This window comes from Sapajus apella, unplaced genomic scaffold, assembly GCF_009761245.1.
Source record: "Sapajus apella isolate SASKATOON/1434 unplaced genomic scaffold, GSC_monkey_1.0 scaffold27, whole genome shotgun sequence".
Taxonomy (NCBI): domain Eukaryota; kingdom Metazoa; phylum Chordata; class Mammalia; order Primates; family Cebidae; genus Sapajus; species Sapajus apella.
Genome location: NW_022436967.1, coordinates 17,300,347 through 17,316,234, shown reverse-complemented (window position 1 = coordinate 17,316,234; position 15,888 = coordinate 17,300,347). Strand labels below are relative to the sequence as shown.

At 41.7% G+C, this 15,888-nt stretch overlaps 1 protein-coding gene across 9 annotated transcripts; it reads right to left on the bottom strand.

Annotated features, from left to right (window-relative positions):
* Positions 1–4,177: 4,177 nt before the first annotated feature.
* TMEM155 (transmembrane protein 155) lies at positions 4,178–10,519 on the bottom strand. 9 transcript variants are annotated; one of them, XM_032292409.1, is made up of 5 exons: positions 10,060–10,519; positions 9,010–9,120; positions 7,967–8,035; positions 6,778–7,132; positions 4,178–5,716 (listed from the first exon to the last, which is right to left on the bottom strand). In XM_032292409.1, exons 4-5 carry the CDS (start codon positions 6,909–6,911, stop codon positions 5,545–5,547), a joined length of 306 nt encoding a protein of 101 aa, XP_032148300.1. In that variant the 5' UTR covers positions 6,912–7,132; positions 7,967–8,035; positions 9,010–9,120; positions 10,060–10,519; the 3' UTR covers positions 4,178–5,544. The 9 variants fall into 9 exon arrangements, 8 of the variants coding, with proteins under 8 accessions (XP_032148300.1, XP_032148301.1, XP_032148299.1 ...); XM_032292410.1 differs by having other exon boundaries at positions 6,778–6,935; XM_032292408.1 differs by having other exon boundaries at positions 6,778–6,935; positions 7,967–8,038; positions 10,060–10,149.
* Between the last annotated feature and the right edge of the window lie 5,369 nt (positions 10,520–15,888).

Here is a 15,888-nt window from a genome sequence, read left to right as displayed (position 1 = left end):
TATCTGACAAAGAACTGATATCCAAGTTATACAAAGAACTCTTAAAACTCACAATAAGAAAAAAAATAACAACCCAATTATATAATGCGCAAAGGTCTAAAGAGACACCTCAGCAAAAAAGATACACAGATGACAAATAGCATATGAAAAGATGTTCAGCATCATACATCATTAGAGAAATGCAAATTAAAACAAGAAACCATTAGACAGGTATTAGAATGGCTAAAATACAAAACACTGATAACATCAAGTGCTGATGAGAATGTAGAGCAACCAGAACTCATTCATTGCTAGTGGAAATGCAAAATGGTAAGCCACTGTTGAAGACAGTTTGGCACTTTCTTACAAACTAAGCATTGTCTTATCACACCATCCAGCAATCCTATTCCTTGGTATTTACTCAAATGAGTTGAAAACGTCCACACAAAAACGTGCATGAGAAAATTTATAGCAACTTTATTTGTAATTGCCAAAACTTGAAAACAACCAAGATATCCTTTAATACACATCTGTGCAATGGACTATTACTTAGTGATAAAAAGAAAAGAGCTATCAAGCCACAGAAACACACGGAGGAAACTTAAATGCATATTGTTAATTGAGAGAAGCCAATCTGAATGGCTGCCTTACTGTATGATTCCAATTTTATGACATTCTAGAAAAGGCAAAAGTATAGAGACAGTAAAAAGATCAGTGGTTGGTTGCCAGGGACTCAGAGGCAGGGAGGGACAAATATGTAGAGCACAGGTGATTTTTAGGGCAGTAAAACAATTCTATGTGATACAGTAATGGCGGATGCATGTCATGGTACATTTACTAAAACCTATAGAACATACATCAAGAGGGAACATTAATGTAAACTCTGTAAACTTTTGTTAATAATGTATTAATATGTGTCATCAATTGTAACAAAAGTAACATGCTACTAAAAGATTTTAGGCCAGGTACGGTGGCTCACGCCTGTAATCCCAGCACTTTGGGAGGCCGAGACTGGCAGACAACCTGAGATCAGGAGTTCGAGACCAACCTGACCAACATGGTGAAACCCAATCTCTACTAAAAATACAAAATTATCCAAGCATTGTGGTGCATGCTTGTAATCCCAGCTACTCAGGAGGCTGAAGCAGGAGAATCACTTGAACATGGGAGGCAGAGGTTTCAGTGAGCCATGATCACGCCATTGCTCTCCTGCCTGGGCAACAAGAGGCTGAAACTTTGTCTCAAAAAAAAAAAAAAAAAAAGATTTTAATAGTAATAGAGGAAACAAAGTGTGGGGATGATATGTGGGAACTTTCTGTACTTTCAACTCAATTATTCTATAACCTGAAAACTGCCCCTCAGTTATGAAATCTATTTAAAAAAACAAATCGATAAAGTTTTAAAATAATGAGAATAAATTTTGAAGCAATATTTCCTCTATTTTATGTTTCCAGTTTCAATAACAAGTTTGTACAAAAAGCCGGGGGCGGTGGCTCAAGCCTGTAATCCCAGCACTTTGGGAGGCTGAGGCGGGTGGATCACGAGGTCAAGAGATCGAGACCATCCTGGTCAACATGGTGAAACCCCGTCTCTACTAATAAAAAATACAAAAAATTAGCTGGGCATGGTGGCGCGTGACTGTAATCCCAGCTACTGAGGAGGTTGAGGCAGGAGAATTGCCTGAACCCAGGAGGCGGAAGTTGCGGTGAGCCGAGATCGCACCATTGCACTCCAGCCTGGGTAACAAGAGTGAAACTCCGTCTCAAAAAAAAAAAAAAAAAAAAATTTTGTACAAAATGTACATGCCTAAATAGTCCACATCTAAAAGTTTATCCTGTAGATATATGCACATACTGATCAAAGATTTATGTCAAAGATTACCGTACTATTTTCCGTAGTAGCAAAGCCTGAAAACAACTAAATGTCCATTAACAAATAATTGGTTCAGTAAATTATGCTTTTTTACACATGAAATACTACAGAGCAGTTAAAAAGGGGCAACCATATGTGCAGAAGATAAGTAAGCTCCACGATAGGGAAGGTATCGTTTTGTTGTTGTTCACTAATACAGCCTAAGTAACCAGAATTGTGCCTGGCACCAGGTAGATCCTCAATAAGCATTTGTTGAATAGATTAATAGAGAATAATTGCTAAATTTTTTTAAAAAACAAAGTAAAAACAACATGCATATAGTTTGTCATGATAGGTTGAAACCTGAGGGCATACCTCTTGACCAAGAGCTACCCCAGACATAGACTCTGATTTTCCATGGAGCTAAGAGCAGGGATAAAGGAAGCACAGTTTTTAAAAATGAATTTGAACCACTTTCAACAAAACTACTCAAGCTTCTTAGTATGTGTAGACTCAGCCTTAGTAGGAGTTTATTATAAAGGTTCAAATTCATAGTATTTTATGGTGAATACCAAGACTTACAATAAAACTTAACAGTAATCAAGAGACTGTGGGAATGATGTAAGGTTGGCGCTATGGAACAGAACAGAGAAACCAGAAAGAGATCCACACTTACATGGTTATTTGATTTTGACAAAGAGGCCAAAGTAATCCAATGGAGAAAGTCTTTTCAACAAATAAAAACAAACAAAAACAGAAACATTACTTCTATATGGAGGAAAAAAGAACCCCGATCTTCACCTCATACCATACACAAAAACCAATTTTTTTTGAGACAGAGTCTCACTCTGTTGCCCAGGTTGGAGTGCAGTGACAGGCTCACTGCAGCCTCAGCTTCTTGGGTTCAAGCGATTCTCCAACCTCAGCCTCCCAGGTAGCTGTGATTACAGGCACCCACCACCATACCTGGCAAATTTTTGTATTTTTAGTAAAAACAGGGTTTCACCATGTTGGCCAGGCTGGTCTTGAACGCCTGCTCTCAGATGTTCCACTCTCCTCAGCCTCCCAAAATGCTGGGATTATAGGTGTGAGCCATAAGGCCAGGTCAAAAATTAATTTATTATCGATAATAGACCTAGTAAAAGTTAAAACTATAAAGTTTCTAATTTAGAAGAAAACACAGGAGAATATTTTTGGTGACACAGTATAGGCAAAAGTCTCTTAGGACACAGAAAGCAATCAACATAAAAGAAAAAAGTGGATAAATTAAACTTTAAGGCCAGGTGCAGTGGCTCAAGCCTGTAATCACAGCACTTTGGGAAGCGAAGGTGGGCAGATCACGAGGTCAGGAGTTTGAGACCAGGCTGGCCAACATAGTGAAACCCTATCTCTATTAAAAATACAAAAAATTAGCTGGGTGTGGTGGCAGGTGCCTGTAATCCCGGCTACTCAGGAGGCTGAGGCAGGAGAATCGCTTGAACTTCGGAGGCAGAGGTTGCAATGAGCTGAGATTTCGCCATTATACTCCAGCTCGGGAAACAACGCCAGATTCCATCTCAAAAAAAAAAAAAAAAAAAAAATTAAACTTTAAAATTAAAAATACATATTTTGAAGACATTGTTAAGAAAATGAATAGGCTACCGCAAAGTAGGAGAAAATATTCACAAAGCATGTATATTTGATAAAGGACTAGTGTCCAGAAGATATCAAAAATTCCTATAACACAATAACGAAAGAAAAACAAACAACCCAAAACAGGACACGTGTAGAGAAATAAGGTCCAAGTGATGCGCAGTGTGATGAAACAACCAGATACCTGAGAAAAGAATTAATCCAGTAATGCTATACGACCCTCATACTTTATCCAAACTCTGAATATATGAAAGAATCATTTAATATTTCAAGAAGATAACATTAATTGGCATATAGATTTGCCCATTAAAAATTAAATTTAACATAAAAATAATTATTTCTTTTTTTTTTTTATTTGAGTCTCGCTCTGTCGCCCAGGCTGGAGTGCAGTGGCCCGATCTCAGCTCACTGCAAACTCCGCCTCCCCGGTTCAAGCCATTCTTCTGCCTCCCAAGTAGCTAGAATTCCAGGCGTACGCCATCACACCCAGCTAATTTTTTGTATTGTTAGTAGAGACGGGGTTTCACCATGTTGGCCAGAATGGTCTCAATCTCTTGACCTCGTGATCCACCCACCTCAGGCTCCCAAAGAGCTGAGATTACAGGCGTGAGCCACAGCGCCCAGCAAAATAAATATTTCTATCTATGAATCTCATTCTAATTAACTGTTAACAAAGTTTGGTAATAATAACTCACCAATAAAAAGCCACATTAAAAACTGTGTTAACATATAGTTTATTTTTATTTCATAGCATTTTAAAAAATATAAGCCACCTAATATTTTGAAAAACTTACACAGAATAATCATTTAGCTGCCACAATATTACAAAAATAAAATGACACAGAATAAATTGCACAAGAGAACAAAATAATCTCTGCTGAGTCATTCTGACTAGGAACACATAATAGTCACTAGAAAGGTGAAGTGGAGCAGTATGGCCATTTCTTCATGACCAGTTATCACTAAAATCAATCACAGAGCCTATTCCCAGGAGACCATTCCATTCACTATACAGGAATATGTGCAATATATAGATGTCAAGTTAACATCTTGAATTTAATTCCAAATACCATTCTTTCTTTTCCTCTGGGAGACAAGTTCAATGGCAAGGTAGAATAGTGAAGACCATGGGACATCAAGCCCATGACTGGCCCACATGTCTCCCAGCTGGTTCTACAATATAAGAAAGAGAATAAAGTGTACTGTGCTGTCTAATATCATAGTCAGTAGCCCCATTTGGCTATGTGAATTTAAATTAATTATAATTAAACAAAATTTAAATTTTACTTCCTCAGTCACAATAGCCGCATTTCAAGTGTTCATGCGCCACACGTGGCTAGTGGTTACCATATTGGACACTGCAGATATAGAACATTTCTGTCATCACAGAAAGTTCTTTTAGACAGCCCTGGATGTGGGAAGTGTTTCTTCTTTGCTTAGCTAGGATGTAGGCTGCTTATGGAAGCAGTTTTGAGAGGCAATTCTTCTCCCAGGATATTCCTAGATTGGTGATGGAGTCACAGAAGGGAGTAAGGTAGATTTTCTTTGCAAAGATTCCCCTCCTCCACACATGAAAGTGATGGTCTTTTTATAGGAATCAAATACACAAACCCAGACTCCACCAAAATATAACTGACAGGAAAATTAGGGAGGACAGAAATGATGCAGATGAGGGAGCAGCACAGTAGAACATTATTTATCTTATACTAACCCTCCATTAAGAGGTTATGGTCACCAAGGAAGTGTGCAGGTACCCAGAGCCCTCTAGAAAATCCTGATGTGTGACAAGGATATTGACTGAGAGAGAAGGTCAGTCCCATCAAGCGTTTTTTGAGAAAACTGGATATGCCTTCATTCTGCTCACTCTTTCAGAGGGAAGCAGTGCTGCTTGGAGCTTTGCCAGTTGTGAAGGAACTACATTTTGATATTTTTGAACTTTATGCTCCTCTGCAATTGTATTTTGTAACCAGGGCATAAACTGTTAGTTGTCTTCCCAAGATCCACCACCACTTTCTTCCTTATCAAGAGAAACTGGATTTTTGTGAAAGGCAGTTATATCTCCAGCAACAAAACCTGCATTTCTCAGACAATCTTGCAGATAGCAGTAGCCACAGTTCTGGCCAATGAGATGAAGGCCAAAGTTACTGGGGTGCTGAGGAAGCTCTTTAAAAGGAAGTAGATTTGAACTGGCATGGCTTGTTTTCTCTGTGGCCTCCCTCCTTCTTGTGGGGAGCTGCAGGGACCATCTTGGAACCTGAAGGAAAAAGCCAAGGGAAACTCAGCAGCTACCTTAATTAAGCCTGACACCGGTGAGCTGCTGAACCAACACCAGCAGCTGCCTGCCTTTAACCTCCTCGTTCTGTGAGAAAAGAACAAAGCCTCTAATTTGTTTAAGCCACTGTTCAGTCCAAAACTTCCTATTCGATTATCAAGATAATAATTCATCTTGATTCCCAATAGGAAAGTGTGATTTTCATCTGAAAGGAAAAGACATCTTGCTTGAAGAATCTGTACCTATTCAATAAATTCAAGTAACTTCAGAGTCATACTAATAAAACAAGAGACACATATAAAGGTTTTAGCTCGGACCCACCCATGTCTTCAGGATCTATCTTTACAGACCAAGAATGACAGAAATGTTCAGGCTCATTACATAAAGTGGCTACTATTAAGGAAAATAAGGCAGTTTTTTAACCTTAATCCATCAGAAAGCTTTTCCGCATGTCTATTAGGTTCTGATTACTGGGTTTAAATGCCCTTCTGATAATCCAGCTTCCTATATGGGAAGATGCTTGTGACTCAGACACTTAATCAGATCATTATTAACCCATAACATTATTTATTTTGTGTAGACAAAATAAAAAATGGAGGACTGAGAAATTTATTTCACTGATTCAAACAAGAAAAGAACTACATCAAAGATTTACAACTCAATCCTTAACCTTCCATTGTATGTGACACAGACGCCTGACAGTGACATTCTAATGATCCTAAAATTTTAATTGTGGATTTAGCTTCAATATGCACAAATACCTCAGAGTAGCTGTCAAAATTAAAAGCAAACAACAGCACAGTGTAGATACCTTATGTATTACATTAATATCTTCAGTATTCTAAAAGTCTCTAGATTAGTAAGTGTTACTTACAAAAAAAAAACCAAATATTTCCCACTATTCTAAATGGTTTAACCATTTACAATCTTTAACATTTTGGCCATTTAAAATTTAACTCTATTGCACTAATTTTGAAACTATAGACAAATTGGAAACATGGAATGTCAAACTAAAAATAGAGTGTTTCATATTTTGTACTCACCTAGTTCCAAGCTTCCACCCCTGCAAGTGAACCAAAAACAAATCCTGGCACCTTGCCATTCCCAGAAAAGCCAGTGCATGGCACACTCTGGGTAAATTTTCTCTCTTATTCTGTAGAATCACACCAGATGGCATCAGTTCTGCATCTACAGCTGTGCCCTAAAATTGAAGTTCAGACATAGGAATCTACTTTATTAGACATTTTAGATTTTGCAGGTGTGAGTATGATGTCATTCTCATTCAACTTAAAATGGTTGTCTTGCCAAGTAGAACTGTAGATCCATTGCACTTATAAGTTTGGAAATTAGTGCAACAACCAAGATTGTCCTGATAAGATCTGAAGTCATTTTGAACAGCTGAAATTTAGAAACAATGATGAAATAATAGCATTTGAAGTAGAATACGAATATTACATAATAGAATTATGGCTCATTTCCTTATAATGTAAGAAATTCAGGTCAGCTTCTAACATTGCTGAAGAATCACTAAAAACTTTTTTATTGAAAATAAAACATAGGAATCTTCTATAATCAAGTTACACTTATATAATAAGCAGTTATTTTAAATGTTCTTGACTTTTCAAGTGCTTTAATGTCTAGCTCACAGTTATACAGTCTTTAAAAACAGACATGGCACATAGTGATTGTCAGAACAGGGGGTAGTCAGGGGATGGAGTAGCCAACATGTAGAAGCCTGGAACCTAGACCATTGTGGGTGTCAGAGTATTCTATCTAAGCCAAGAAGTCATAAAGGTAGCCAAAAATGTGAGTTTGAAAGTAGTTCTAATTTGGGAGATTGGTCTATGTCAGATCTTGGGGAAATGATGATTGAATAAATAAATAGCAAAAGATGGCTCATCTACAGGTGTCAAAGTTTCAAAAGCTTTGAAACTCTTTTTCAAAAGAGTCTCCGACAAAGCAAGGGCAGGACAGCAGATCTAACAGCAAATGTGAGTTACCTTAATTCCCAGAGCTTAGAGTCAAGTTCCAAGCAGAGGTTGAGTAATAGGAATAAATATTTATTGTGGGCTAGATAAATGGGAACTTAGTCATTAATGAATTTGATTACAAGGAGGTTATAAAATGGCATTGGACACAAGTTAGAAAGGCACCCCTCCTTTCTTAGGAACCTAAGTCAGTAGAACCAGCTGAGAGACTGGACTAATACTGAGATGGCAGCAAACTACTCACCCTGACTTCTCGATAGTCTCCTGTCTAGGAAGAATCATGGGCAGGTTAAACTTCTGGATACCAGTGGTGCTGCTAGGAAGATTAAAGGATTGCAAACTCAAGAAGCCAAGCATGTGGTTAAGATAATTTGCATTCTGGTTATTCTAAAGTGTGAAATGATTGTTTTCAATCCTTACAAACAACTATAATTGCTAATTAATTACTCCCACGCTCATCTTCAATGTCCATATTAACCATGCAACCCTTTAACTAAATGCCCCTACAGAGATACCAACCAATTAGAGAACTATTGTTCAAAGCACAATACAGAATCACTGCAGTTGATTTGGGGAATTCAAGCTGGGAATTCAAATCAAGTTTTACCATAACTCTGAAAAAGAGGTGAGAGTTTGTTCATACTATAATAATTAAAGTAAACCACTTATTTCATTAAGAACAGGTCTATTTGGGGAAAGTGAAATAGAAAATGTGGGAAATTAATGATGTCTTGGGCCAAAATTATTCACCTGAGACTGTTTTTCCCTTGAAGCATTAAAACAATTGTCTTACACTTCACTTTTATATTACCAACATAGGGAAACTTTACTATTTCATGTTTTTTAGCCTCTCTCCATGGTCTTTCTTTGTGTCTAAAATTAGTGTTTTCAATACTACAATTATGACTTAGCTTATCCCACACTAACACGACTAAGCCTAAATCTTCCCTTACTGAAGACCATGTATATCTGCAACACATATTTCACCCCAAGAATCCTTGCACTGTGTTTCAAAAGAGCAGAATGATTATTAAAATTGCAAACACTCCTGACATCTCATTTAAATTTCCATAGTCCTCTACTGAGACACTGATTCTTGCAATGAGTTAGGAGTCAGTTTGGCTTTGTGGTCCTGGTAGAAGCTCACCAGTTTTGAGTGGGAGAGAGTCCCTTCATTTCTTGTACCCATTTCCCCCATCCTGAACCTACACTTTTTTAGGCCCAGGATCTTTAGAAGTTTAGTCTTAACTAAGGCCAACATGAAACCATGTGTCATTCCCAACTTACCATGTGCAGAAAGCTTCCCTCTCCTATTGTTCCAGCCTTCTCTTCGCAGGCCCAAACTGTCATTGCAGCTGTGGTCCTCTATGCACCAGTCAAGGGCAGAGGCTCTAGGCTCTAGAAAGAGAGACAACATAAATATAGGGAAACGCTTCTGAAGAACGAAGTTATTTCCCAAATTAACATTACCGAGAGAGTACTTAGGGCATACTGGTACTCGAGTTTACTCCTGCCTGCCCATCTTTTACAAAAGCTCTAGTAATTTAACCTGAAACCACAGACCCGCTTCTTCGTCCTTTTCCCTGTTTCCCTACACTATGCATACAGTGCCTCTCTTAGCCGGCCCTCCATGCCATCACCCAAAAGTTCACACACCGGCTAACCCTAAGGTATCTGCCAAATAACTCTCACTGCAGCGTTCATCCTCCGCTGTCCCAGATTCAAAACCCACCCTGCACAGCAATTCGCAGGCACTACCCGTGGTTGGTGGCTAGAATATGAGTAAGGATCACCAGGAGGAAGGGATTCCTCCCTCCAAACGGACCACTGAACCTTCTCTCCCCCGCCCCCAACCCCAGCACCACCAGATGAACTCCATTTACCATCTCCCAAAGAGCAAAAATATGTAAACTAATATTTAAAATACTTCAAGTGCGCCCTGTTTCCTCATGCCAGCCCTCCCAAATCTCACACACTCTTTCTCAAAAATGTGGATATTCAGGTTAACCTTCAATTTTGTTCGAAAGTGGCTGAACTGAATTCTCTGAATAATTTAGTTTTCCACTCCTTGGGTATAACTAAAATGCAGTTGAACTGAGAAGAGCTTGCAGATGTCCAAACTCATTCCGGCTCCAAAGAGCGAATTCTCTTTTCGCCATTTCTCCCAGCCCTGGAACAGCTGGGGGTCCCTTCCGAAGATCTCAGCCCAGAAATACATACATCCACCGCCCCTGCCACCCGAACGCGCTGGCAGACCCCGGCCTCCCACAGGAGCGGAGACTCGGGTCCCCGCGCCTCACGCCGGAACAGACCAGTCAGAGCCGCCGAGACCCGCACCTGGAAGCTGGGAGGCAGCGAGGACGGAGAATCCAGGCGGAGACCCAGCCCAGCGCCCGCGCAGCTCGGTGCCCTCCCGCCGGTGCCCGCACTCGGGTCACACCGCTTGCTCCCGAGAGAAGCCCCAAGGCTCGCGGTGCACCGAGAGGCGCCCGGGCTGGAGCGCCCCGGCAGTGTTGGCCACGGAGTTCTTAAGCTGCTTGATGACCACGAAGAGCAGGAGGAAAAGTAAGAAGAGCAGGAAGAAGAAGAGCGCCAGGTAGAGCAGCAAGTTGAGTTCCCACTCCATGCTGGAGACGCCGGCGCTCGCTGGCGGTGCGCGCTCCGCGCGGGCTGCAACTGGAGGGCGAGCGCGCCGCCCGCACACCCACCTCCCCGCACTCCCGCCCCGCGCGAGGGCGCCCCGCTTTGGGCGCCGACTCCGGGGTCCGTGTTCGGCCTCCCCCGCCTCCGAGGAAACGCGCCAAGGAGCCGAGGAAATCCGGCGCCGACTCTCCCAGCTGGCACCAGAGCCTTCCGCTTCGCCGAGATCCTCTCCCGTGCTCTTGAGGACGCGAGCGACTTCCCTAGGAGCGAACTTCCGCGGGCAGGGACGCCGGGAGAAGAGGTAACAACAGCTCAGTCTCCCAGAGGAGATCGGGACTGGTGTTTTGTAAATGATTTAAAAGTTCCACCACCAACATCCAGCAGGGTCCCTAGCCCAGTCGCTTCCCAAATTATTTCGTTATATCCCTCCGTTTCTGCTTTCCGAAACGGCAGGGGATGCGGTGGCCCAGAGACCCAAAAGATTGAAAGGTGACAGTGAAGATAGGGTCTGAAAGGCTATGAGATGATTTCGTGCTATGAGATGCCTGAGTGAATTCCACTTCGAGCTGTCTTGCTCTTCAGAGTAGCAGAAGCATTCAGTGTTGAGTGTACTTTTCTATGGACAACAGGTCATTTGGGAACGCATTAAGAATAAAATGTATTTCAGAAGTTATATAGTACAAAGCTTTCAAATATTGGCCTCGAATTCAATTTCGTTGGTGAAAAGAGGAAAACAAATTTACTCAAAGTGTTTCTTGAGTCCCTCATGCCTTTCTCTCTCTGGTTGACGTGACCCATAACCCATATCGTTCAGCTTTGAAAGCAATTCAGTGTATCTATTACTGCTTAACAAATTACCCCCAAATTTAGTGGCTTCAAACAACATAAACATTGATCATCTCTCACAGTTTCTGTGGGTCTGAAATGTGGGACCACTGGCTGCGTGATTCATATGCGGCTCCGTTCAGGTGTCAGCCAGGTCTGCCCTCAGCTGACGGCTTGTCTGGAGGTGGAAGATCCACTTCCAGAGTGGCTCACTCACTGGCTGCCAGGTAGGGCTGGTTGTTGGTGGGAGGCCTCAGTTCCCTTCCATGGGTGTTTCCAACACAGCCGCCAGCTTCCCCTCAGAACAAGTGATAAAGGAAAACAAAGCAGAGGCTGCAGTGCTCTTTACTACTAGCTTCAGAAGTCACATGCCATCACTTCTGCTTTATCCTCCTGGTCACACAGGTCAGCCCTATTCAGTGTAGGAGTCCAAGAGCATGAACGCCAAGGAGTAAGGATCACTGGAGCCCATCTCGGAGTCAGCTCTGACAGCTGCTAATACAGCCAGTTACCATTGCCCATTTGTGGGCCCAACTTAACTTTATTCTTTATATATGAAGATACGGAACTGCCTCCTAGACTGAATTCTGGGGAGGAGGCCTTACAGCACCCCAGATTGTAATAAGTGGCTGCTCCAGGGATGACAGGGGTTCAAAGAGACAGGCTGGTATGAAAACCGTCTGTGAACTGGAAGTGTCATGGACCTGATTCTAGTGTCAGCTCCACCTGTCAGGGGTCACTTTTGCTGGGTGATTCTCAGTCCCCTCATCTGTAACATGCCTTGCTTCTCTTTCCCTTGAATTTGTTATGAGGCTCAAAAATGAGTAAATGTTAAATAAAAACGTGTTTTGCTATATAAATGTCAGATACTGTTGTTACTTTATTACCAAGGGTCCCCAGTGTTACAAGCTACTGTAGGAAATTTCCAGGGCCTGGGCCTCTCCATCCAAACATCTTCCTGCATAAGCATAAATAATCTTTCTTTCATTTTCTCTTTGTCTCTCTCTCAACAACATTATATTGATCCACTTCGTAGGCAGTGGTAGGCTGGAGCTGGCTCGTAATGACTCACAGGAGCTGATTGTTCAATTTTGTAAACCAATTGTTAAATTCCAGCTACTATTAAAAATTAACTTATAGAAACTACATTTCTGTTAACAACAAAGGTAATTAATACCGTTTAAATTGCCATTAAAAGCAAAAACTGTGATTGCATTTGCACCAGCCTCAGTACTACATTTCACTATTGTCTGTTCATTTGAGGTTATTTACATCTGTTGTAGCTGTGTGGTAAAGATGCTGCATGGCGGTATGTTACTGTGTATCTCTTCCCAGCTGTGTTAAGTGCTGTCATGTTGGCAGCTTGAAATTAGCCATGATGAGTGGGTTCTCCCTGAGAAAATGGACAAATGCTACAAATCAGGACCAGGGAGGCAGTTGTTAGATTAACCAGCACAACACTGCTCATGGGGCTATTGAGAGAAATTTGAAGCCTTATACAAATTTAGCAAAGATTTGTGATTTTTTTTTTTGACTGCCCAGAATCCACACACCTCCACTCTAAGCACCACATGTTCCTACGGATGGAATTCTCCATTTTATGTAATCTTGGCAAGAAGACAGATCCCAGTGCCTACTTTCCCTTGCCACCTCCTGTTATGGAAACCAAGGGGATCAGATATATCTTTTACCCACTCCTGATACAGTGTAGGGAGGAGGGCAGGAAGAACTATGCCTGAAACTTAGCCAAATACCCTTGCCTCCAGGACTCTGAATCTTGCGAGCTGTCGGAACAGGAGGAATGTTTGGAAGTCAGATGCATCCCAGTTGCACGGGCACTCTGAGCGCCAGAACAGTCCCAAGAGTGACCTAGGCGCGCCTTCTGCTGCCTGCTGCCACAGCATCCTCAACTCCCAGCCCCGGGTGGGCACTCCTGCTTTCTTTCCACTCTGTAGCCTTCCACTGGCTTTCCAGGAAATCTTACTGCTGTGAGGCAGAGTGGTTAGCGCCAGTTTGCAAGGGAGAATGCTGACTAATTAAGAAAGCATTGGTTAAGTATTTTGCACATGTTAAGCACTCTTAATTAACAAGTTGTTTGGTAGGAAAGGCATATGATTTGGCACATTGCCATCCAGATATCCAAGCTATCAAAGGATGAAAATTGCAGTATGGAGAGGTTAAGTGACCTGCTGAAGACCACACAGCTGGCACTGGCAAGTGGCAGGAGAGGGATGTAAACCCAGGAAGTTTGGCCCCAGAGCCTGCACTCCCAACCCTCATGATTGTACTGCCTCACAGGGAAAAGTATTCTTCCTTTTTTTTTTTTTTTGGCAGAGTCTCGCTCTATCACGCAGGCTGGAGGGCAGTGGTATGATCTCAGCTCACTACAGCCTCGACTTCTTGGGTTCAGGCAATTCTCCCACCTCAGCCTCCTGAGTAGCAGGGATTACAGGTGCATATCACCATACCCAGCTATTTTTTGTATTTTTAGTAGAGATGAGGTTTCACCTTGTTGGCCAGGCTGGTCTCAAACTCCTGACCTCAGGTGATCCACCCACCTCAGCCTCCCAAAGTGCAGGGATTACAGGTGTGAGCCACTGCGCCCTGCTGGGGAAAATATACTTTTATGTGCATGACCATCAAATTAATCACCATATTTTTTTCTTTTGAGCGTCAGACTAAAAAGAAACACATTTCAAAAGACATATGCCTTTTGCATCTCAGCTCCTACTTTTGAAATCTTGAAGGTCAGAACTTCAAATGAGCCAGTGTTTGTCTGCAGAATGCTGGGGGAAAAGGCCAAGGGATGAAGGTTTTATGTTGTGAAGCTCAAACCCATGTCAGCCTTTCTAACCATAACTATTTAGATTATCCATTTATCTGACCAGCTTAAATGGATTTATAAGTATTAATTAATAAATTCTTATATTCACTCTCCATATAATTTGTACTTAAAATAATATTGCTGCCATGGAAAATAACATATTACATAGTTAGTAGATGCTCCCAATGCTTTTCAGCCTCTGGTCATATTTATGTACCTCACGAGGCTCTGGACTTCAGTCGATATTGTATAAATGACTCCATATGAATAAAGCAGAATCTTTCTCTTCCTAAAGATGCATGTTAGTGGAAATTCATAGAAAGAAAATCCAAGCATTTTAAAAAGCAGAAAGGATACTCATTATAGATAAGAGCATAGCTGCTTCCAGCAACTAAAAGATGCACAAATGGGTAGGTGGAGGGAGCTGTGTCACTACAATCTCATACCACTGCCCACAGTGTGGACCCCACACATGCTCCCACATACAGCATGCCTCATCCCCCACTCAGAATTAGACTTCATGCATGTTTCATCTTCCTAGTCTCCTTTCCGTGGGTCTCAAAACAACTAGATATTGCCCCAGGGCTGCCCAAGGTCTTGGCCTAAGGACCTCTATGGCATGTGGCAAGATGAGGGTTCCCCTTCCCGTTTCCTGCCTTGCTCCTCCTCGCTGTTGCCACTTACAGGAAGCAGGTCTTTGATCATAAACATCAGAGGTATTTATGAGAAACGATTAATACCAAGAACAGAAGGGTTTATGTGTCTTGCAAATGTGTTTTTCTAAATCGTCTAAACTCCTAAGAAGACACCCAGAAAGGGCTGTAAAAATCTACTGACACAATCCTACCTGGACCTGCCTGTTGTGGGCGCCTGGAGGATGGAAGCAGCTCCCCCAGAAGGGCAGGAGAAGAGAGTGGGACACAAGAGAAAAAGATTTCCAGACACCTTTCTAAGGTTGACTCAACTTTGAACCCCTCCAGAAAACAAAGAAATGTTTTGTAACATGCTCTGGACTTAAAATGTGTTGTTAACCTGACCAGTAAGACAGGTTCTTAAGTAACAGCACACCTTCCCAGGTGTTACAGGCCATAAAAATTGAGTGATCCACAGATGATTTTTGCTTAGATGGGATCTCCTTAAAGCATGTGCTGAAGATGAGGTCCATACTCCAGGGAAACTTCCAGGCCCTAGGACACTGTCCTGGCTAGTTAGGGCCTGAATCAGCCCCAGTGATCTTGGTAACTCCAATGGCCCAGAAATATCCAGCCATACTATCCATGCCTCTGTGGCACTCCACCTCCCTTGCTTCTGCCCCATACACAAAAATGCAATCGTGTTCATTTCTGTGAAGGAGATAGATACAAACTGGGCCTCCTTGAAATTGCTCCTTGTTTACACTCTTAATCACCCCTACAACTCTCTAGATCAGAATTAGAAAGGCTAAGAGAATGTTCACTGCTGTAGGAGAACAGAAAAGTGAATTGTACCTGAGGGAGTGGTGTGAAGCTAATCACACCTTTACTGTAACACCCCATGATAGGATTTACTCTTTACACCTTGACCTCTTCCCAGATCCTATCCTCAAATGAATGACTTCAGTAGTTATGCACTGCATATAAAATGAGATGCTCTTCAGGAAATAAGTAAAATTTATATGATAAGCTATTTAAATTTCATGTAGTCATTTAGGAATTCCAGTGAGAAGGAAGTAAGGAAGAGTGGGAGGAAGGGAGGGAGGGAGGAAAGACAAAGAAAAGAAATCTAATGAAGAAATTTATTTGAGGGGTATGTGGGAAATTGTTCTATGTGAGTATCCCTTGAAATCCAGAATTCACCGCTAAGAATAGTTCTATGAAAAATACTCTGGATTCTGC

What these genes read in the sequence shown, in the direction of transcription:
- TMEM155 (XM_032292407.1), bottom strand. Translation starts at nt 9,072, where the DNA reads ATGACAGTTTGGGCCTGCGAAGAGAAGGCTGGAACAATAGGAGAGGGA. An exon ending in AGGGAAGCTTTCTGCACATG is followed by an intron (nt 6,936 to 9,009) that starts GTAAGTTGGGAA and finishes CTTCAATTTTAG; the next exon opens with GGCACAGCTGTAGATGCAGA. An exon ending in GGGTGGAAGCTTGGAACTAG is followed by an intron (nt 5,717 to 6,777) that starts GTGAGTACAAAA and finishes TTTTTCCTTCAG; the next exon opens with GTTCCAAGATGGTCCCTGCA.